Source organism: Seriola dumerili, unplaced genomic scaffold (genome assembly GCF_002260705.1).
Source record: "Seriola dumerili isolate Sdu_G_001 unplaced genomic scaffold, Sdu_1.0 BDQW01001731.1, whole genome shotgun sequence".
NCBI classification, from domain to species: domain Eukaryota; kingdom Metazoa; phylum Chordata; class Actinopteri; order Carangiformes; family Carangidae; genus Seriola; species Seriola dumerili.
In genome coordinates, this window is record NW_019175986.1 from 295,059 (window position 1) to 319,163 (window position 24,105).

General features: G+C 38.9%; 2 protein-coding genes across 2 annotated transcripts in view; one reads left to right on the top strand and one right to left on the bottom strand.

Annotated features, from left to right (window-relative positions):
- Window positions 1-12,472, bottom strand: part of arhgap35 (Rho GTPase activating protein 35) — a 64,693-nt gene extending 52,221 nt beyond the window's left edge. The window contains exon 1 of the mRNA XM_022768594.1: window positions 12,057-12,472. The gene's annotated coding sequence lies outside the window, so the exon portion shown is untranslated. The remainder of the gene's footprint in view (window positions 1-12,056) is intronic.
- Window positions 12,473-16,013: 3,541 nt separating this feature from the next.
- On the top strand, window positions 16,014-23,944 carry ap2s1 (adaptor related protein complex 2 sigma 1 subunit). The gene is made up of 5 exons (XM_022768618.1): window positions 16,014-16,144; window positions 17,645-17,794; window positions 18,318-18,431; window positions 21,472-21,531; window positions 22,325-23,944. The coding sequence occupies exons 1-5, from the start codon at window positions 16,142-16,144 to the stop codon at window positions 22,424-22,426; spliced, it is 429 nt and encodes a 142-aa protein (XP_022624339.1). The 5' UTR covers window positions 16,014-16,141; the 3' UTR covers window positions 22,427-23,944.
- The last annotated feature ends 161 nt before the right edge of the window (window positions 23,945-24,105 follow it).

The window sequence follows — 24,105 nt, forward strand, 5'->3', positions numbered from 1 at the left end:
TCATAACGGCAAGGTAATTGACAATTACTGCTATCACAGTGATACCGAATGTTCATTTCCAAGATTACAACAGCAGTGGAAAACACCATTTCAATCACAGGTCCCAGACAAGACCAGATTCATGCCTGGCTTTGTTTAGAATCATTATTTTAAAAGCTACTATTTGTTACATTGTGTATTTCACTAAATTAGGATCACATTTGTCATAAAAATGGCTGTTGCTTTCTGTCACAAAGGGGATGTTTCCACTGTTCCATCACCATGTGTATTTGTTGTGTACTGGTGGTTAAAAGCAAAAACAGTTCCAATTTTATGATGTAAAACAATCTTTCTTCATGTCATCACTCATGCATGATATCTACAAATCTGGGCAGCTCACAAATGGAATGAAATGGTAAGTACAATATAACCTGGTAGATGCTGTTTTTATTCTTTGTGATCTTGTCTTGTTTGTTTTCAATAGTTATAATAATGTCTCACAATTGATGTACGACTAATGTGAAACGTAGTATTCAATCCATGTCTCATTGTTAAAAGGAAAAACATTAGAACTCTCACACAATACGTTAGCAGAAAATTAGAATGGATTTCCACTTATCAGCTCAAACAACTCATTCTTCTCAAGCAACTTTAATTACTAATTTTCAATTGTGCTTATTAGAAGCAGTGGTGGTGTTTAAAACTTCATATGGATATTCTTGGAAACACAATAGAAGCTCTGGAATAAAAATTTGTTAGCTTGACTGTAGACTAGGAGGCTGGCAATGCCAACAGCCTGAGTTTACATTAATGTTGCTTTTTGTATAAAGCATTTTGTCCAAGCTACAGTATCTGCCACTCACGTGGTTAGTGAGGAGGTCCAATCCCGGCTGAGGATTTGTGTTTTACTTAAAAAGGATGATGATGTCTTCTCATTGACCAGATATGATCAACAACTGAGAACAAAAGAAATTCTTACACAGCATTTCCCGTAATCACTGTAGGATGAATAACACATTAGTCATTCAGAGACATTAGTGATTAACTACTTTGCCTTTTGAAGTAACTGCATGACTGAAAACATAACAGCCTGCATGAACAAATACTGACAGGTTTGCCTCACATGCAGGAGTAAGATCCAGACAAGTGAGAGGGACCGTTTCCCTCTTGGTTGGGGTCCACTTAGAACGGACATGTCAGGTTTAGTGTCATTAGGGCTGCAACTAACAATTATTTACATTATTGATTAATCAGTTAATCATTTGGTGTAGAAACTGTGAGAAAATGGTGTTGACCAACAGTCCGTAATCCAAAGACATTCAATTTACTGTGATGAAAACAAAGAGAAACAGAAAATTGTCCTTTTTTCCTTTTTTGGGGGGATTTTTGCTTGAAAAATTACTTAACTACTTATCAAAAAAAAGCCAATTATTTTTCTGTTGATCGCCTAATCTGTTAATGTATGATTGTCTACTAAAATTATAATATTCCTCCTCTGTAGTTTCATTTAATTAATTAATTTAATTGTTCTTGAAACATCTTTTGAAAGGGTTTCAGTATATCTATTAATTATAATCATAATTAATTTTTAAAAGGACATGTAAAAGTCAATATACTAGTCACGGTTAGAACTACACAGCCTGTAAGTAAGAGCTATATAATGTTTTCTGTTGCTCTGGTGAAGCTGGTGTCTGACAGGTCTGGCAAAATTACTCAAGTAAGCTTGAATACTATTGAATTGCATTATGGGAAATGTAGGATCCAGTGTTTTTGGAGTTTAACCTATACTAGAGACAAAAAGTCAGTGCTTCTGTTATGAAAAATGTGAGCATTCATTTTTAAATCTTAAAAATCTCTTAAAACTTTATGGAAATGAATTACTTAATAGCGAGAGAACTCCTTTAATGGATGTGAATCATTTTCTCATTACTTGAAACGGTGCATTAGACATTTCATTTGAAAAGCTCACTTCCAGCTGTCCAAATAGCAAAATCCAAACGCTGATCCAAATGTAAAGAGGGAAATGCTGCCTCCACTCTGCAATATAAACTCCCAACTCTGGCATTACACTGGGGATAAGGTGTCTGTGGAAATCTAAGACTGTACTGACACTGTAGCTGAAATAACAAATTAACATCCAATAAGTCATCTAGAATGATGACAAGAAGTAAATACATAAACTGCACACACAAATTTGCCCGGTTGAGGTTCTCCTTTCTCCATCTCATACTCTTTCTGGCAGTCACATGAATTTAAGCTACAACAGGCCCAGCTCGCCCTGACCTGACAAACTGCATTCCCAACGACCTTTTCCCTCATTGGGCAAAAAGGTCTGCATTCTCTTCTCTCCGACAACTGTGACTAACACAAGCCGTGGTTTGGTGAAGGCTGTCCTCTCTCTGAACAACCCTCGGACCAAAAACAACTCCTAGAAATGTTTACATTCCTTGCCCATGTTTCCCTTACTTTTATCTTCACAACTTATGGCATACATGGAAGTCAGCATAGCAACAAAGGAAGAGGCAGGACTTGAGCAGACTCAGCTTTGCAGTTTGTGGCCACTCACAACCAAGGATAATGTGTTACTGTAGAAGTATTATTAGAAACACTAGCAAAACCTTTTGTGAGGCTGCCATTCTAAAACAACACAACTGTCTCACTACTGTGACTCATGAACAGTAACTTCAATGGGCTAATCTTATACTACATGCACCATGTCACGTCAACTAGTGTATATCAGCCGTACTGTGACTTCAAATACACTTAGTGTATTCACTTTAGCTCGTTTGTGTGAAATTCTCTCTGACTTTCTTCACTCACCACTGGTTGAGTCAGCTGATCCTAGATTATTGTAAACTGAAATACATTTTAGGAGTGAAAAATGAATTGAGACACATGTTTCCAGTCCTCATCAGGAATGTTACAAAATGGTGGATCCTCAGGAGCTGCTGGAGCACTGCAACAGGAAATGAACTCTGACATAAGAGCTATGGACCTTGGGGCCTGTACTGCATCCTGGGAAATTATGGCACTGAGAAGAGAAATGACCCATGTCACCCCCCATGAAAACCAAACTTGGTGCAAAATCTATTTACAATCCTCTCAAATGGCACAGTGGACATGCATCTTTACGGCATTCACAGCAGCACTTTCTAATTGCCTCGAGATTCAAGCATTTAAGGTGATTCATCACTGGGAGTATTTATTTAGCACAAACAAATGTGCTGTTTGCCCAACAGTAACAATCAGAGTAACAAGGTCAAAAACAGGCCAACGCAGGGACTGGCAGACTGTCAGAAATTGTGGTCTTTGTTTCATGCAGATGGACCAACCAGCATCACAATAAAGGCAGCCAACAACGAAAAGGAAAGGGAGGGGGCAGAGACAGAAAGAGTGCAAGCAGTAATAAGAATGACAGTGTTACCATCCTAACATAACACAGTACCACTTGGCTCAGGCTGCTTTGGGTGTGCCTGCTCTATCGGTAAAATCCATCTTTCTCTCTGACGCTGCCGTTAGTCGCCGCTCTCTGTTTTATGGCCGTTTTCCCAGCCGTGAGACAATAGTATGGACATCATTAGCTAAGTGGTGGCTGGATGACAGGCAGTGGCGCTGCGATCGATAACGGCAGGCCCAGCCATCTGCAGGCTGAGCCGTGCTTACTCATCAGCCCTGGGCTTGCATGAGCCTTCACTTGGGCCAGAAACTGGGACTGGGCCAGATAAGGGATGTGGAGGTGTCAGGGGCTCGCTGCCTGTGATAACAAATGGCTATGAACAGCCACCTTATCTTCTCACCTTAAAGAGGATATGATGTCCGCCGTCACACAGCTGCCTAACGGCCAGAACCACTCTGACAGTTATGTTATGAGGGTGAGGAGGGGTCAGCTACTGTTGGTCACATTGTGTGTAGAGTAGTGCACATAATGTTTCAGGTCTCTTTAATGCCCTCGTGACAACGGTTAACCATTTCCACTGCCAATTTCCAAACTTTCAAAGTTGAGCCGTATCAACCATGAATACTAAACAATAACAGCCAGGTAATGATTTGCAAATGTTAAAATGCCTGAGGCAAGCTCTAAGTTAAGAATACCTAATAACAACATTGTAAAAAAGTTACTTGTCCAAACACAGGGGTTTTGTGTGTTCCTGTATGTGTGGGAGAGAGACAGTGTCAGCACATGTTCACTGGGGAGATGCCAGAGGCCACCACAGTGGTGGCCAGATCCCCCTGAAGTGGCATCTGAGACAAACATCTAGTGACAAGGTGGTGCCCTTCCTGTGTCCTTAACCACAGCTGACAATAACACTGCACTGCGCTCCTAGGACAGAAAAACTGAGGGATGAAAAGAGCCATGGGAACAGAAATAAACAGAAACAGAAATATTTTGGTCACAGACAAACAGGCAGAGGGAAAGCCTGAGCAATCGATAGAGCTTAAGAGGAGTTTGAGGAAAGTAAGAAAAACCTGAGGTCAAGTGAGGCTCTTTCAAAGGCCTCTGGTTGTCTGGGACTGCAGGCCTTTTCCCTTCTCTCTCCTCTCTACTTGTGTCCCTCTCCCTCTGCTCTGATGCTTATCAGTCTGTGATTAAACTTGCCAACTTTAATTAGAATATGTTGCAAGTAGAACACCTCACTGCCTCCCACTCTCCACCTCTCTCTTCTCTGTCTGAGTGCTGCAGATGTACAACAGAAGACACTTCCAATAAAGTTGTCAGAGCACCGGGCAGAAGCAGCATGTTTAAGACAAGAGAAGATAAATAGACAACATGCCGGTATAACACACAAACTAAACATAATGTTCCAGCAGTGTCAATTAGCATTAACCATGAGCGTTCACATACACATACCTAAAGCGGTTATATTTTTGACAACGCACAAACCTAAACCCTAAGAGACAGTGATGACTTACAGTAGAGTGCCAGAGACTAAATTAAAGTATCACCACAACTTCACTTCCTGCCTCTGCACACAGTTCGCTGTTTGTAAACTGCCAAAGACTAAAACCATCCCTTCACCATAATTCACTAGACAACTAATCTTATTATGGCTAATGTGTAAAAATTTAATGAAAACGCGAATAGCTGTAATTAGTCACACAGTCTATTGCTTTTCAATTACAATGTTTATAGAACAGTTTGAGCAGAGAAGAGGAGCAGAAGTGGGGATGCTAAGTTTTGGCTGGTCCACAACAGCAGGGCCAGCTCTATGAATGCAAATGTTACTGACTGACTCACTGACTCACTGACTGAGTGACAAAGTTACACCATTGGTCAGCCGAATGCCATGTGACTGGTCGGTGGGCCGGGTTTTGGAATTTCCCCATTGGTCCTTGATGATTTGGTAAGGTTGGGTTTTCCCTCCAGTGACACACCTGTCTATGCTGATCACACAGCAGCAGATGTGAATGAGCTTCTAACTTTCTGACTGGTCTTTAACTTATGTGTTTGGTGATTTTGTCAGACAACAGTGCGGTTATGAAATCTGGATTTTAGCAGAGCAGAACAGCAGCAGGAGAATGGCTTGGAAGTGACTGCTGGTTAATATGCAGTCTTAATGGGCTGTGTTTCAGTCACTATTTTATACTTGCTCCACTGTCTGACAACAGAAACAGAAAAACATGTTAAGGAGTACAGCTTTATTGGTAATTTGGCCATAACCAGATGACACTAGGCAGAATTCAAATAGGACACAGTCTAGCCATATACAAGGTTTCGACTTTGTCTAGTTTTTTGTAATATTATACCTGACAGGTAATTATGTATAGCCAGTCTTCACAGATAACACCCAACCTCAGAGTCTCTCAATGGCATACAAGTTGCTGTTGTTTTTATTCCTATCCCAACGATGATTTCCAAGGAAGTGTAAATCCTACTGACATGTTCCACAGCAGGTAGAGCTGGCTAACGATAGCAATAATTATCGTGAAATTATTTTCCTCGATAGAGACATAAAAAATTTTCAATAAATGTTAGATAGAATTAATGCTTATAGCATGCCCACAAATTAATCACGAATGGCCAATCATGTCGCAGGAACAGAGGTCTGCATTGCGCAAGTTAGGATGCACGGTGACGGGTATAAACACAGGCCAGCTGTGATATTATATATGATATTATATTAATTTTCTATTCACTTTGTTGAGTAAAAAGGACTGAAGAGGATTTTTTAATGTTTGTACCTCAGAGTTTTAAAATGTTCTGCTGTTTGGCAAGTGTTTGTCATGTTCTGACTAAATAGAACAGGATAGAATAATGTGGCATTTATCGTGATAAATATCAATATCGACTGATATGGAAATTTTAAAAATGCAGCACTCCTTCTCTGTACTATTGAAAATGATGGACATTCATTGAATGATCAGTGCCTTTATCGTATGACTGCTGAGCTTCCTACTGAACTAACCAGTTGTATCAGACTACACACAACTTTTCCTGCAGCTGGAAGAAGGTGTGGCACCAATGGCACCTGCCCCAAGCATGTGTAGTAAGTATTCAGAAAACAGACAGTAACTGGAATTAGCAGTTACATGACAAACAATCATCTGCAGAAAGGAAGTGTTTCAAATGGAACTGACTAGTTTATTCAGACTGGATGGTTACATTGGATATTATACTGATTATTAGAAAAATACTAGACATAAAAGCAGGTATACTGGAGTCCAAGGACCCAAGGAAACACAAAACCAAAGGCGCATTGTCTCAGAGCAATCCGGAGGAAGAGGTCATCACTGAAAAGGGCTTAAGCTGGTTTAAATATGCCTTTATTTGTATGCTTGAGCAGACTGAGATGCCCTGCAGACAACACTGCCAAGACCTGCTCCAGCCTTGGACTACAACAGCTGTGGAGACCAAGTGTGCACTGAAACTAATCTCAACAAATCATTTTGCATCTCATTTACATGTGTCAACCCCTCTCCTAGCCTACACTCTTCTCTGCAACAGGTAAAAATCCAATGTATCTATTCAGTTCTTTTTCCTGTTACCTAATTTGTTACTTACTATCTCCAAATTAGAAATAGATGATATTATATGCAGAGGGGTATGTGACAATGACATAATATGACAAACTATTATCTGTGAAAGGGAAGTTTCTTGTGGCACTGGCTAGTTTATTCTGTTCAAAGTGGGTAATTGAGGCTTTTTTTCTGATTTGGCTATTATTCTGACTATAAGTAGAATAAAACAGACTCCATTGTTGCCCTCCTGCGAGTCTTTCCCCTCACCTTTGACCCTCAGCTCTCCTCTTCTCCTCGCCCTATTCACTTCTCCTGGCCTCCCATTTTCCCCCCACACAACCACGCATCGTAGATGGACTTCCTATAGGAAACTCCGGGGCGCCATGAGGGAGAATCTCCAGAGAGAAAGTCAAACAATGACACACAGGGACTTCTCCTCTTGACTCCAGCCCAAGTTAGGCAATGAAGCCTGGAGACTTGCGAATGAGATGAGGGTGGGTCAGCACGACAGGTTGGGACAAAAATAAAAAATAAGTGCTGGGTTGGTGTGGGAAATGTGTGAGTCTGTGTATGTGTCCACAGACGACAAATATGCTCAAAGTTATCCTTTAATACTTGCGTAGGTGGATTTCAGGGCAGTCTCTTTGTCTCTGAGGGTGAGAGGTTTCCAGCGTCTACAGCCTCTCAAAATCCCAAGTACAGTGAGCATAAACACTGAGTCACTCGAAAACAATCAGAAGCCATTATACCCTTTACATGATAATGTAATGGAGCGCTTTTTGTATTGATGCATAACAAGCCTCTCTTTTCAGACTAGTCCCCTACACAACCCACAAAACTTGGAGAACTTTAGGGTTAAGAACCGTGTTGGCACTGCATGTAGGTGGGACAAACTTTTGTGTGTGCGATTACAGAAGCAGAAGTCCAACCTATTGAACTCTGGGCAGTGGCCTCATTTCATTGGCAGCGACTCAATCATAACATCTTATCTACGGACATGCTGAGTCATGGAATTCAGCTGTGGCCAATAGCCAAGCAGCAGGGTTACTTATGGCTGTCATTGATTGGTCGATCCCTGAGCACAAAGCTGAAAGGGCACATACCAGGAACACAGCCTGAAGCAGAAACTGGCAGCAGTTTGCTCGCGTTTTACTTTACTCTCTCATTCTTGTAGGTTTTTTTTTTTTTCCTCCAACTGACTACCTACTTTGTTGTGTCACTCTCTCACTGTTCCTAGTTCTAGTTTCTCCCAGTTCTCCCCTCATGTTCCCTCTCTACAGCCTTTCCAAATTACCATAGCCCATTACCCTTGTCCCTCTGTTGTGTAATTGTATCTGGAATAGCAAAGCAGGGCCGCTCACATCCAGAGGTCACCATTCCTCTGTGGCTTACATCCTGGTCCTTTATCTCCATGGTCACCGTGCTTCCAAACAGTGTCAGTGCCTTTGACAAAGAAATGAATGTGAAAGCTAGTTTAAAACTATCTCAACAGAGCCCTACAGTGACCATTCAAACCATTAATCATATCTAAAGCCATTATTTTCACTAGCCTTATACATTAATAATGCATTTGTATTGGAAAAGCAATACCATAATAAGGTGGGATCGGGATATAGGGCAAATGCAATCTTTGTTAATGATTGATTTCATAGGTGACCCATTTGTTATTAAGGGCTAATGCCCTCAAACATACACTACGTACAGCCAGCGTTGCTGATTTGGGGTCAGCTCCCTCATACATAATTCGGTCATTCAGGATACAGAGTTAAACTGGCTCTAAAACAGAATAGGGGCACACTACAGAGGCCTTTATATCAATCTGTCCCCATCTGCAAATCTGTAATGAGCAAGGGAGCTGAAACAGTGGGGAGAGAAGAGAACCTCAGTTCAACTGAGGCAGGCACACTTTCTAATGGAAATTCAGATACAATCATCCCAGAATGCACTTCTCTCTGCCTAATAATCGGCCACTAGAACAAGGCAGCCATTGAGAGGAGAGTGACTGTAATCTGGTCCACCAAACTCCAAAGCTGCCCGCTATAATTAGCTCCTTTCTCCATCAAACACAGGCTTACACTGACTCACAAGCAAACCTCTCCTGTATTACAAGAGAGAGAAGCAATTTAGCGATTTTCAGATGAGCAGGGAAATTTTCCATCCTCGGCATATGGAATCACCCTGCGTTGACAGGTATGCTCGCTGTGAAATCTACAAATGAGCAGGTGAGAGTCCACTGTTTCATTCAGTGACACAGTGGTTTGTGGTTTGTGGGCTGACATGGAAATAATATGGTATGGTGCAAGTTTTCAAAGTGAGTGGTACAAGCCAGAAACACACTGTTCCTTTATTAAAATAACTTGCTCACAGCTGGGTTTACTGATTTAGGGCATGTTTCAGACTAAAAAACTCAACTACTTACCAATTACCTTTCTCATTTGATTACTGGTCCAGGACTCAGAATTAGATATGATATGAGGAATATCAGATATCCCTCCGCTGTTTCTTTTACAAAGCACATCAAACCCTGTGTTTATCTGTCCACATAATATGGGACAGATTCTCACTTCCAGTGTCCTCATCATAGGATGTATCTGCATCTCTGACCTACATCCTGACGAGCAAAGCCTGCCTTCCTCTAATCCCACGAACACGTTCTAGCCCTGGGACTCACAACACGATCCGCAGCCCAGAGGCAGGCAGGCAGACAGACAGGGGTGAGTGGGTATGCTGGTAGCTAGCCTGCTGCCTGGGCAAATGGCACGGCTATTAGGGGAAGAAGAGGGTTCCTGGGGAGGTGTGACTGCACTGCAAAGGGCCCAATCAAGCAGAGAACAGAAGTGCTGACAGATGCTAATGCATTTACCTGAGAGCAAAGAGACTGTCTTACCAAGAAAGAGTCTGTACGTGTGTGTGTGTGTGTGTGTGTGTGTGTGTGTGTGTGTGTGTGTGTGTGTGTGTGTGTGTGTTTACTTCCTCCTTCGCATGGTCCTCCCAATAAGGTTGATTAAGATCAAAGGGAGAGAAACTCATCATAAAGTACTCAGCCATCAGCCAGAGCATCACCAACAAATGCAGGGTTATGAGTCAATTCAGGTCCTGTTCACACCATGCAATCAACATGCATCTTGGGCGATCCAATCACAAGTGGACTGACGCATTGAGGACCCAATGAGATCCGATTGCTCAGACCACATTTGGACGTGGTCAAGGCCGCATATGGCTACATTCTTTTAGCAGTGTGTACGTGAATGTGTCCTAGGCCACATTGAAGGACCACCTACTCAACTGACGCCCTCTGCATGAGTGGAATACGTATTCATTCATGTGCCAATGGTGTGATATTAAAGTGCAACAAAAGGGAACTTTTTTTTTTTATTTATTCAAAAATCCCATAGAGATGTATTATGAGTGTGTCTTGGGCGATTTGGTTTGACAGGAACATGTAAAGGAATAGACGCAGTCTGTATTGTTTTGATTTCTTCTTCTTTTTTAATTTCCAACAGACTATGACACAGGAAGTGCATTGCTGCCTGCCGCCGGTTAAATACCACAACGCATTTGGTCTTTGCAAATGAAATTAATGTAAGTGTTTAGAGCGGGGAAGTGAGATCGGATCACAAGTGGTCACTCGAGACGCACGCAGAGACGCATTCTGATTCCAGATGTGAACTGACGTACTTAGAGCTGTACACTTGTGATCACATCACCCAAGACACATGTTAATGCCCAGTGTGAACAGGGCCTTATTTGCTTGAAAAAGCATGAGCTTGCTTGAAAAGACAAGTTCCTCTCTCTTCTTTTTGACAGTGACACAGCAGTATCCTCTTGCTACGCAATTCTGTGTTAAGGCCATATCACAAATCTACACAGACATTCACCCACTTATCTCACCCTCTGAAATCTTTCACGCTCAATCTTAAATCAATATTTCAGAGTCAGGTGGAAATATCACTTCTGAATTAAAGTACTGAAGTCTAGTGGAAGGACACTGACAAAAAGGGAGTGGCTGACAGGGCAATGACCACTTTGCAGTAGCTGTGAGATTAAGCTGTAACACACTGGTGACTAGATCTGGCACAAAAACAGATTATTGGTTGTGTTAATTATTACCATCAGGTAAACCTAATCATCCTATCTGTGGTTCATCTTACAGCATAAAAGGGGTAGACAGGCAGCATCCAGAGATTCAAGGTACATATCCCTACCTGAGATATTTAATTGGTGGAGAAACAGCTAGGCAGCTAATCTAGAAAGATTTGAGTCATTTGTGTGACAGGTACAATTATATGAAAAGGGAACAGAACAGAGTTACCGGGCGTATACACATTAGGCAACTGTGTCACCAGGAAGCCCTGTACTGGCAGCTTTGATGTTTTCAAAGTTTAACATGAAAGAATGTCTTATATTATGACCTAAATCTGATAAGGGCCGAGAGTTGTTGCTATTAAAATGCTAATCATGCCAAATTAAAAACCCCAGGCTGTTACAATAATGGATTTAAAACTTTAAAGATAAACTAATTTATAATCCATTTAATTGTTATTTTTAACCAGGAGATGATCAGCACATTAATGAACGAACAAAACATGCAGACACAGCACCAAACAGTTGCTTGACAGTCCTATAGTCCAACACAAACATCCTATTTCCCCTTTAACAATGCAGTCCTGAAATTCAAGGTATACTGGGGAGTCTCTCTAGACCTGACAAGACCAATGCATTCCAGGTGTTGTTGTATAAACATATTTAATGTTTGGACAAGATCCATTTTTATGACCCATTTTATCCTCTGTAAACTTCCCATATTAACAAGCACAGGCTAACCCTAACCTACATTAGACTGCTTTATTTATTTATTTATTTATTTGTATCCACCCATGCATCATCATTAAAATAATCATTATTATTACTACTAAGGGTTTCAAATCCCACCAGCCCTCAAGGGGGGGACAGGGGTTGACTCCCAGTTTCTTGTTATTCGCAGCAATTTCTTCTCAACCCCAAGCTGCAATGTGGGGAGTAGTGAACGCCTTAAAAACAGCTTTTCAGCATTGTTTCGCTCTTCAAATTGTCCATTCACGTGTATTATTTGGTGTAAAGGGAGAGTATATTATACATACCATAGCATTCCTCCCTGTCCAGCTCGCGTCCACTCCTTTCTTTCTCCCTCTGCTCCTCTGCGACTCACAACCGGTGAAAGACTTTTTAAAAAACAGACAAAAACACTCCCTGCAAGCACTCACATCGATTATTTTCCGCCTCTTTTTCAGTAAACGGGCTGTCTGTCCATTGCTCCCCACGTTAAGTGCTCGTTTTCATCAGTCCGAAGTTTTCAGATGCACATCTCTCCTTTTCTCTCTCTCTCTATCTATCTATGTCTGAGAAGAGGGGGAACAAACAACTAAATTCTCGTCAAGAAAAGAAAAAAAATGCTGTTCAAACTCGTCTTTTCACCACGGCTGGAAACGAGGAGAAAAGGGGGAGGCGTTGGAAAGCGCTGTTTCGGTGTGTTTTTCCTTCTTGGTTCACCACCACGTTGTTTTGACCAATTATTATTTCCTTTGTTGTGTCAAAAATAAAAGAGTCCGTAGAGAAACGCGAACGCAATGTCCTGTCTTCATTTAGCAAAGCGCTGATTTTTAGTGTACAACAGCTCGTCGGTAACCGTTGTGTTTTCCTTTCTAATGTTAAGCCCCTTACAGGCTAAATGTGTGACGGTGTGTATAAGTCTATTTTTTTCAGCTTCCCAATAATGGCGGACCTTCTCCTGAATCCAGCATCTCCCCTCCTATTACGAGAGAACAGAGAGAGAGAGTCTCTCCCAGCGGTTCATGGACACAATTACAACACACGCACGCTGTTTATGATACCGCTGTTCACTCCGCGGTAAGATGTAGCCCAACGGTGACTATTACGTAAAAAAAACGAGAATAACTCTTGTTAAATGTATTTTAAACAGCCCAAGAGAATATACATTATTCGAATTCATCTCCGAGTTGATTTTTTTCTTTACTTTTTGGTGGTTTGATATATTCATTCATACAAATTTATTGTAAAGTAAAATAAAAATAAGAGAAATGTGTTGAATACAAAAATGTGTAAAAAGATTAATTTGTAAAAAGAAAAAAAAAATCACACTAAATGTGAATTAAGACTGTACTTGAATAAATGGTATTTTAATGACAAATTTGCAATTTTCACTTTGTTTCAAAATTCTTTTATATAGAGTCAATGTAAGATGGATTGTTATTTTCATAAACTGAAATTTATGAAGTATTTTTTAATATATCAAAACAAACAACATAAACAATATTATTGCCAGGCACCAGTATAACAGTCACTGGAATTCAGGGACTTATACATTTATAATAAGTATACTCTACAACAACAAAAATGGGGGGTGGGAACTAAGGAGGAGGTAAAGGTGGGGGAGGCAAACCAACTGTATATTTCAGACATACTGTATATAGTAGCTATGTTTTCCACTTTTTCCACCTTAAAATAGATAATCTCTCAGTATTAGAGTCAGTCTTTACATCCGATGGATCTCAAAATATGATGCACTATCCTAGATTAAAGTACCCAACAGTGTTTAAAGTAGTTAAACTTCACCTCAACTTTACTACAACAGTAAAATACTGCTGGCATCATAAACAATAATAATCCAACAAAATTACAATCTGATAATGGCCATAATCTGTAATGAGTAAGGTGGGGTTTTTTCACGTCAAGCAATCTCTGAGATGGGTTTTCAGTTCACTCTCCTCAGAGCCCCTGTTAAGTTGTTTTTATTGGTGGTTGTTTGTCTTATGATGATCAACTGCAGATCTGAGTTTGCTTGCTTTTTATGTGCTACTACATCACTGATGTCAGGCCACCCTGGTCTGTTCTGTTGCAACATTGTTTCTGAGCTACAGAAAAATGTGTTCATGTCATCATTAGGGAATTTTATTTTTTTCTACTTTTTTACTTTTTTTAACTTTATTTTGGGCCATTTGTCCTCTTGGCCCCATGTCTTACACATCACTTCCTTTCACAAGTGATCTCCATTTCCCTGTAAAAGCGCCAACATTAGTCACTGACTAACAGATTTTAATGTTCCATGGCTGCATCACGTGTAATAGGTTTGTTGTGCGTTCACCTGAGGACTCCTACCTGAAACCTTATCGAGCAGCACAGAAGGAAAATATTTATTTACTGAGAAAATCAATCACCTCAAAGGTTAGTCCTAATTACACGGTATGCATAGTGCACTGAGTCACCCACTTGGTAAAAGAATTCCTGTGTCCTTTGATCATTTCAGCCACTCAGTGATGAAAAATTTAAGATCCTAAAGAAGATTTCATACTTATTTTGGTTTGTTTTTTCAGGAAGACAATGCAATTACTTCCACATACTTGGAGAAATGTTTGCAATGTTGTACAAGACAACTGCCTGTACTAACAGTTCAAACAGATGTTCAGTGTCTTGCACTGGGGCTTTCTCCTGGAATTCTTTTCTCTCTCCTCATTAGTCCACACATGAACTTCCTAGAACATGTAATTCCAATCTGGTAATCTAAACTCTGTGATATGATGGCTGTAAAAAAAATACAATTTATTGATTTGAAATGGAATTTGACACTTTAGTGGAAATTTAAAACTGAAACATCACACCCTAGAAACAATACAGACATCATGTCAGAAGCTTATCTTTTAAATTTCAACAAAAGTAAAGCTGTTACAGTATTCAGTATTCATGCATTTGAAAACCAAAACATAAGAAATAATGTGTAAATTTAAGATCTATTATTCCTACATGAGCTGTACAGTTATGATGTATAAAATGCACTATGTGTGCTTTGACAGTTTGAAATGTGACCCACCGTTAAACACACAGCCAGGCAGGGTTCAAGGTGCACTGCCCTCTGTTTGAATAAGTCCACAAGCTTCTGTCCAGTCACATTAGTCACTGTGTTCTCAGCAATATTTGCATGACCCCAATCATACAGCGCAAGATTAGAAGGGGTCAAAGTTTCTGTTGAATAATCTGCCTCTGTTTTACATCCCATTCTTCTACCACTGGGAAAGGCTCTATCATAAAAATTTTGTTCATTTATGACACCCACTGCTTATTTGTGCTATTTCATTTTCATATAAAGATTACCACTGGGTTGGACACACCATTATAAAAACACAGCTGCAAGCATTATGTAGAAGAAAAACTCGACACTTATCGTTATCACTGGTTTGTTTTCTCTTTCATTTTATTTCTTTTCCCGTCCCACCTAAACCCTCTCTGTATTTGCAGCTGAAATATTTCTGGGTCCCAAGGGCAAGCACATTCCTCCACTCACAGTTGTGCAATCCCTGACAATCACAGTTCCCCCATCCCCCTCTGACTCCCTAAACGCCCTGAACACTCAGAGAGGCGAGCTGTCCAAGCTGTCTGGGCAATGTTCTGCGGTGACTTGGCTGCCCAACCAGACCCGTAAACAAACTCTGAGCCCTGACTCTGCAGAAAACAACCACAAATAATGTAACCTCAAGAGGCTGGAAATGTATATTGCTACTTTTGCATTCTGTGTTTGAAAATAATTCTGAGGTGTGTCACAAATGTGGTACATGTAACCACACACACAATGAAACACAATTTTTAAGAAGTGACTAAAATAGGCCTACTATTTAAAAAAACGATTTATATTATATCGTTGATATGTTACATGTAAATACTGTTTGTTTCATGTAAGACATTTCAATGTTACTTGAGTTGGATAGTCTTATTTATTTATTTTAAGTAGTTAAGTTTTTTGTTTCGTTCAATTCAGTGATGTAAGGTGGTACACTATTTCATAAACGTTTGCCCTCGTTATCTATCTTCACAGTTAAATTCAGATTTAGTAACTACACGTCTACACACAGACTGCTACAGAAAATAGAAGTAACATCCCTTTTGCTCCTCATGTGATCCAAAGCAAAATACAGAGCAGAGGGACACTGGTTCTTGTAGTGCCATATTGTCTTCAATGTGTTCAAAATGTTACAACAAAAACTACAGCCCCCATCATGCACCGCAATTTATCGTCAGTTTGCTCTTCCTGTTAGCTCTGTGAAGATAGCGGACGAGCGGTCGAAAAAATTACCGATGTGTTTATAAAAAATCGCAGCATAATTGTTCAGGAACGTGCTATTGTGGAGTTTCTAAGGTCCATATTTAGGAGACGAAAATGGTAAATATGTCACAGATGAATACTGCTCTATTTTCTTCTCATAACAGTTGCATGTTAGCGCTAAATAACCACTTCATTCAGTCAGTAGGAAACGGTAACTGAAGCTAGTTAGTTAGCTAACTAGCACGCTAAGGCCACAGACTTAAAGTCACAATGTTTTACCACAGAGACTAACCACCACTTAGCTGAAATACATCACATGTCAATCATTTTTACCCTCTCTAATGTCTAGCTCAATCATGCTGTCAAAATAAATGGGTGTGGTTAAGCTAACACTAGCTTTCACGTTTGCTAAAGCTAATGCTAATCAGTAGTTACTTACAATGAAATAACTGCAGTTTAATGAGAGGCTCCTCGATGTCCATTAATTGGGTTGCTAGATATTAACAACTTATAACGGTAACTATATAATAAACGGATGATAGCTAGTTGCCAACAGTGTAACGTTAGATTGTCGTGTCTGGTCATTGAATTCTCTACTTTTAATTCAGAGGTGCAGGAGGTAGCTATTCTAATCTTTTAGTTAAGTAATATTACAAATACCAAATGCCTCAGCATATTCTATTCCACGTTAAAGTAGTGCGTTCAAAATCCCATGTAAAATTGTGAAATTATAATCAGGAAATGTACTTACATTATCAAAAGTAAAACTACTTAATGCAGATAAATGGCCCTGACTGATATGCTATTAACTTATATAATTTCGTTAATATTTTTGATGCAAATAATGTGTTTTTCACAGTTTTATATAGGGCTGCAACTAATGATTACTTTCATAATGTATTCATTTTGATTTTTCTTGATTGATTTTGAAACCAGTCTGAAATGTGCTTCAGAATTGCAGAGCTCAAAGTGAAACCTTCTCAATGCTTGTCCAAAAAATAGTCCAAACCGAAATATGATTATAAAAAAAACTCAAATTAAAATAATTAAGGTGAAAAGCAGCAAATCATCCTGAGAAACTGGTACCATGAAGAGTTTGGAATTTTTGCTTGAAAAATGACTTAAACAGTGATCAGAATAGTTGCAAGTTTCTGCTCCACTTTACTGTTGGGTAGTGTAATTTATGACACACATACATGATATTATATAAGGTCTTCATAAGTTTTGTATGGCAAATAAATGTAGTGGTGTGAAAAGTAAAGATTTCCCTCTGAAAGGTAGTTGAGTAGTAAAAACTTTATAGTGGCTTGAAAAAAAATGAAAGCATAAATGTATATTTAAGTACAGTACTTGAATAAAAGTAAAGTTATATTCTGGTAGAGGAATGGTTACAGCGAATGCCATACAATCACATCCATAATCAATTTCGACCAGGAACCTTTGTTGGGTGTTGTTGTGTTCCCCTTCTCTCTCCCCCATGTTTCCTGTTTGCGTCTCTATTCCGGACTGCCAAATAAAAGCAAAATCTGCCAAAAAATCTAAAAAAAAAGCAAAAAACTAATCATGTTGTAATCTCATTTTGTCTTTCTATTTTCGTCTATTTTTTTTTCCATATAGATCCGCTTTATCCTCATTCAGAATCGAGCAGGGAAAACACGACTGGCCAAATGGTACATGCAGTTTGATGACGATGAGAAACAGAAGTTGATTGAGGAAGTGCATGCTGTGGTAACTGTCAGGGATGCCAAACACACCAACTTTGTGGAGGTATGGGATCAGTCTGTATCTTATGTATGGATGTACAGTTGTATGTATCCTTTGTTTTTTTTTGGGCAGTTCAGTGACATGCCCCAATTTGTTACTGTTAAATTCAACCAGAACTTTTTTTCTAAATCCTATTTAGGACCACAGTTAAATGACTGAAACCACACTGTCATTAAACATCTCTGTTGTGGTTACTTTACAGTAAAATAATAAGGTGACTCATGTGTGTCCCACATTACAAGCTTTTTCCACTAGCTACTCATAAGAAATTTGAGCAATTTCTAAAGCAATTTGAAAAGGAACCTTTATAAACATTGGGTGGCATTATAGGGAAATTCACTGTTAACAGAAAACAAAATCCTTGTCTGCTCATCAGTTTTATTATGTGCATTGTTCCAAAGCTATTATAGATATACTGTGTGTGTTTGTCTTAAAGCTGGGAAGCTTAAGCCCAAGTAAATCTGCTGTTGTCATAATATGAGAGCGTCAAAATTGTTGAGAGGCTTTATCTGTGTTTTTCTCACAGTTCAGAAACTTCAAGATCATTTACAGGCGTTATGCTGGTCTGTACTTCTGTATTTGTGTGGACGTCACTGATAACAACTTGGCATACCTCGAGGGAATCCACAATTTTGTAGAGGTAACTGACGCACACAACACATGATATATAGATTTAGTAAGTGAACTATGATGACTTAGTTCTTATGGTCTGATTGTTTTCAGGAATGTCTGTTGATGATTTCTTTCAGAGTTTTCTGTCCTCTACTGACTTGCAGCTCCTTATTATCAAACCTGTGAGAAGTGTGGACTGGAGTCTAATTAGAAATTAATTGTGATTTATTCAGGGCTCAAGTTTGCTAGTGATACGCCTTAAATTACTTGACATAAAATGCATTTTCCACAGTAACTGTATGATTTCACAGTGGTATTTAAATCACTGTGATAAATATCACATTGTTTTGTCTGCAACAGAATATGGATTATCAGATTGTTGCAAAGCCAAGAAATGAGTCACAGTTTAAGCGTTTAGCGTGACAATCCATTTGAGTACAAATTCCAAAACACTTAAATAAATTTCCATACAATCAAATTTACATTCTTATGTTCAGGGAGCAGCATTATCGACTTTTGATAAGTGTTTGATAACGCAAGGTCAAGTGATGCTAGAAATAAGTTGTCAGCAATAAAACAACAAATTGATTGGCAAATTGACTAATTACAAACTGAGTCTGATTTCACAGCCTGACTGCACAGACATTGTGCAAACACTGTAATGGCTACTCAATAGCAATGAGCAAATAATTTCAGATTTGGGAACTAATGCTTTCATAAGGTGCAAGCATTTTGGTCAGATAAAAAAATTCCAGTTTCCTAATAGTATATGTGCAAGTTACTGTATGACCTGCTTCAGCACATTTGCCTCCTGCCAGTGCTCATGTTGACCAAAAAGTGCTACTGCAGCAAAAACGGCAAACTAAATGCTTTTCAGTATTTTCTGTGGCTCATCATTTCAGATGTGCTTGATAGGAGATCTACTAATGATTTAATCTTTTTTATAATTAGCAGACATTGCATCACAAATATTGCTTTTCAAAACTCTGTTTATCGGTACATGGGAATAAACAAGGAATAGTCCCAGAGTATTTAATTGCGAAAGCATAGTCGTTTCAGTTCGTAGACTAAAAAGGTTTTTAGGAACTAACTTTAAGGATAAGGCTGGTGATACTTTTTCCTATTGTTAACAAATTCCATGAAAAGACCAGAACCAACAATAAATTGATCCTTTTAACAAGTTGTCTGTGTAACCATAGTTTGATATATCATCTCTCTCTATGCTGTAGACCTTCATTATTATCTGAAAAGCATTAAAGATACTTAAATAAGCTGCACTGGGTGATGTTAACATCTTTAGTACAATGATGGTGGACATTTTTTATTTTGTGTTGGTCCACACACTCTGTTTTGCTGGTGTAAAAAGTCCATCAATCCGCTACAGAAAATAGTTCCCAACTGATATATTACACAGTGTACAGTGTTACAGTGCCCAGCAGTTTTAGGAAATTAAAAAAAATGAAACTATATGTTTGTAAGGGGTTTTTATAGACTTCTGTCTAAGTAGGACCAGTGGGCTTAGGGCTGAGACCCCCAGACAGAGTAGGGAGGTCAGAAAGTATTTAGAGATGGACTGATAAATTGTTGGTTTTGGCCCTTTCCTGAAATTTGTTGACAAAAAAGGAAAATATGGAATAAAACCTGTCTTAACCTTTTAAAGGAGAATGAATAGAGCTCAGTGAAGTGAATCAGTCAAGCTGCTTTTATTTATGACAAATAAAATAAATGAAAGTTAGATGATATTTGATGATAATGGACCCAAGACTTTTTTTCTTTGGTGAACAGAGTTGTGACTCAGCTCACGAAGGGAACCAAAGACCTTTGACAGTGTGGTTTTGATGAAAAATTAGTGTTTCATTGGGGAGCTGTGTGGAACAGCAGGTTACATCGGACTGCATTGATCATTGCTCTTGTTTTAATTTGTCCTTCACACAGCTGCAGTGTATTATAGTGTATTAATGCCTGCCACCATGTTGACATTTGTTTCTGCAGCAGAGTTTTTCAAAGACTGTAAATCCATGATAGAAATTCCATACTTACACAACAGGTTTCTCCTTTGGAGCTGATAATATCATAAAATTTTGCAGCAGAAAATTTGCATACCAACTATGTGTTGAATGAAGACAAGTGAGGTGACACAGAAATGTCTGAATTATTTTATTCCAATAAACAGAATCTATATATTGGAAATATTGACTTTGTCAGGCAGTAATTGAAGAAATCATTCTGTCTTTGGAGAACCAAAGATTAGGTAGTGTCATTGTTTTAAATGATGGATATATCTTTTAAAATAGAACTATTTTATGTGCTTATTATTTCATCATATACTTTAATCAATGACTTAATCAGCATAACTGTCTGTTTATTCTGAATCTTGGTAATTATGTGGAGGCATTAGGCATCTCATTCTATCACGTAGTTTGTTAATTGCTGTTTAACAGCTTTTTCTTTTTCTAAACACATTCACTTTTATAAATCAAATAGTACCAACTTTAACTGTGATCTTGAAGTAAGATCTATTGTTTGTGTAGGGCTCAGACAAACAGTAAACGATTTTCTATCCAGAGCCCTCAGGAGTGAAGGTCATTTGATGTAATGTTTGACTATGAAGGAATGCAGGTACATGCATTCTGAAATACACAGCAGTCTACATTTGTTCTTTCTAAGCTTGTTGCTGCATATGGCCAAATGCTTAAAGAAGAAATAACCAATATAAAATCAATACAATTGATTTTCTTTTTTCTTTTTAGATTATTTTTTATTTAGCCCCTCTACTCACTCAAGATTAACTGGACATAAGACTCAAACAGGACACTGTATCACTGCTTAAAATGATCTGACCACGTACATTTTAATTTGGCGTATTTTGGATGGAGGTGCTTGCAGCGGAAATCATCTTATTATGTGGTTGTTAAGTGGCTTCTGCTCTTATTACAGCGTCATTATATTTCTACACTAATGCATCACATTAAAACACAGAATTACTAGATGTTTTCTCAAGGTAGACTATTTCCCTGTCTCTTGTCTGCTATCTGATTTAATAAAAGGTGTCCTCTCTTTCCTATAAGGTGCTGAATGAGTATTTTCACAACGTGTGCGAATTGGACCTTGTCTTCAACTTCTACAAGGTAAGGATAAGGAGAGATTGTCTTTACCTTGTGAGATCTTCAAATGACTTAATAAACACCTGGATCAAACAGAAGGTGCAGAGGAGGACAAAAGGCAGATGAGAATATGTTTCTTTCATTACGCTGCCATGGCAACCGATGTAATATTTACAACTAGAGCAGTCATCCGTTATTCAGTGAGATCCATCTAAATGATCTTATATATTTTTCATAAAATGAAATGCTAAGCAACAAACGCACCTGAATTCCCTCCCCCCAACTGTTGCCAGTGTTCTTGCTAATTAGCTAAGGTGTCTGAACATCCGCCCACATGCGTAACCTTAGAAGCACAATGCATTTACAACCACAAGTGGACCAGCATTTTTGGACAATGTGAGGAACCTAACCTGCCTCTCCTTCCCATCCACTGATATACTGCTGCTCAAAGGTTAAAAAAAAAAAAAAAAAGGTTTCAAAAGCTCAGTCACCCACTTCTCTCAGGTGTGGTGCAAGGCAGCTGATTCATCCAGTCATATTTATCACGTGTGCTAATGTTAACCACTCAGTGTGTTTAGTCATCCAGTAGTTATTTTTACATTTTGACAACACAGGTGGAATTTTCCAGGAGCCCCAAAGCTTTCATGTGTAGGGAAGAAGATAATGTCGTTTTGGTTTCAGTTTCATCAATGCCACATGCAGTTTGTAGTTATCTAGTCTATTTTAGTCCTTAATTCCCGTAATCCTCTCATGTCTTTTGATCACAGTGTTGGGCCCTGTCTGCCCTCTAATGCACTTCCTCTCTCTGCACTTTAAGGTGTACACGGTGGTGGATGAGATGTTCCTAGCAGGGGAGATCAGGGAGACCAGTCAGACCAAGGTCCTCAAGCAGCTACTCATGCTCCAGTCGCTCGAGTAGAAACCAGACAACCATCTGTCCTACCTGCCCAATAATCTGCTGCCCTGGCGCCTAAACCAACCTGCTCCTTGTTCCTGTCACTCTGGAAAGGAACCCCCCCCAGCTTTTTCCTGCCTCCACAGAGCCAACACTTACAGAACTTCAGGAGGGGGGTGTTTAGAAATAGAATATTGTTTACATATGGATATATAATATAGAGGCTCAATTCATCTCTTTGTCATAGCAGTCTATATGTTGCAGTATTCTGTAGCTGTTGTACTGCTAATGAAGTCACCCAGTATAAAGGCTGTACATTTCAACATGTTGACATTTCATACACCACCTGAGTTATAGTCATATTTGTATTGTGTTCCCTATCCCCAAAGCCAGAGGCTGCAGAAATGCGTAATTTCATGTAGGTAGTCATTGCATTTATCTCCATGGAGCGTGGAAACACTGATGTAGAACCACCAGTGTTGCACTGCTCTCTCCTGCCCTCCTCCTTCTTTCCTATTCATTAAACCTCAACATTCATTTAATGGCACTACTGTAACTAACAAGCACCATATATAAAGAGAGACCTCCTATAATGATTCAATGTGCACTGAGAAATAAAAACAGCCTTGCAGCCGTTTCTACGAACTCACGTAAGGAAAGACCTTGCAAGTTTTGTGGTATTGGACTCACCATGGCTACGCTGCATTTTATGTCTGGATCATAGTACAAGCAAACTACAACTAGAAAGCCCTTTAGAGCAATTGACCCAGCACGGCAAGTTCATAATTGAATGGAGTGTACTTAGGATGAGAGCCATTTTGACGGTGTGTTATGGTAACCTGTGCTGTGCCAGACATCCTCACAGCTGATGATGATAAATGGTGTAGGTTATGTTAGCTCAGATGGCTTCTATAATCATTTTATAAAAAAAACAAAAAAACAACTATATTATATGGTGCTTGTTGGTCACACATTAAACACTTAAAACACAAATGCACTCAGACAGAAGAAGACCTGGACATAAAAAGTATATTTTACATAAAGCAGTACTGTGAAGTTTGCTTTGTGTACATAGTGTGTAACTTGCGTGTGTTGAATATTGTGAAATGAACACAATCATTCCAGAAAAAGTGGTTCTTGCTCACTATATGGTCTGAGCAGTATTTACATGTTTAAGATCAATAAATTCCTCTAGCATTGCATAAAATAACTTTTTTTAGATTCCTCTCACAAGCCTCATGAATTCTGACAATGAAACACACTTTTATTAATTTCCATTTGCTGGACTTAAATGTTAATGAAATTACGTACTCTAACAATATCCAGTCATGAAGGTGGTTTCAAATGTTACTGTTGTTGAACGTTTGTATTTTTTTTTTTTTTTAATGATTAAGTAATAGTGAAATATGTACTGCTTCCCTTCTACACTTTTGTGAGTTTGTTGTTGGAAGGCGTGTGTATGTATTACTGTCTCCAGTTCAACTACCCACATCAATATGTCCCATTATATGTAAATAATAAACAGATGAAGTGATACATGAACATAATCTATTTCTTATTAATCCTCTATGAGAAGGGAATTTTCTTAAAATTAGATCTGGACCTAACTTATCCCACATATTGTTATAACCTTAGCTTTAAGGACTACAAGAAAACAATAGACTGAACCTCATCTCTAAGTGCCAATGTCTTTAAATACAGGA

Bases quoted from the DNA above. Each gene is read 5' to 3' on its own strand.
- ap2s1 (XM_022768618.1), top strand. The intron at 18,432-21,471 runs GTAACTGACGCA...CTTTCCTATAAG, and splicing joins GAATCCACAATTTTGTAGAG to GTGCTGAATGAGTATTTTCA. The intron at 21,532-22,324 runs GTAAGGATAAGG...CTGCACTTTAAG, and splicing joins TTGTCTTCAACTTCTACAAG to GTGTACACGGTGGTGGATGA.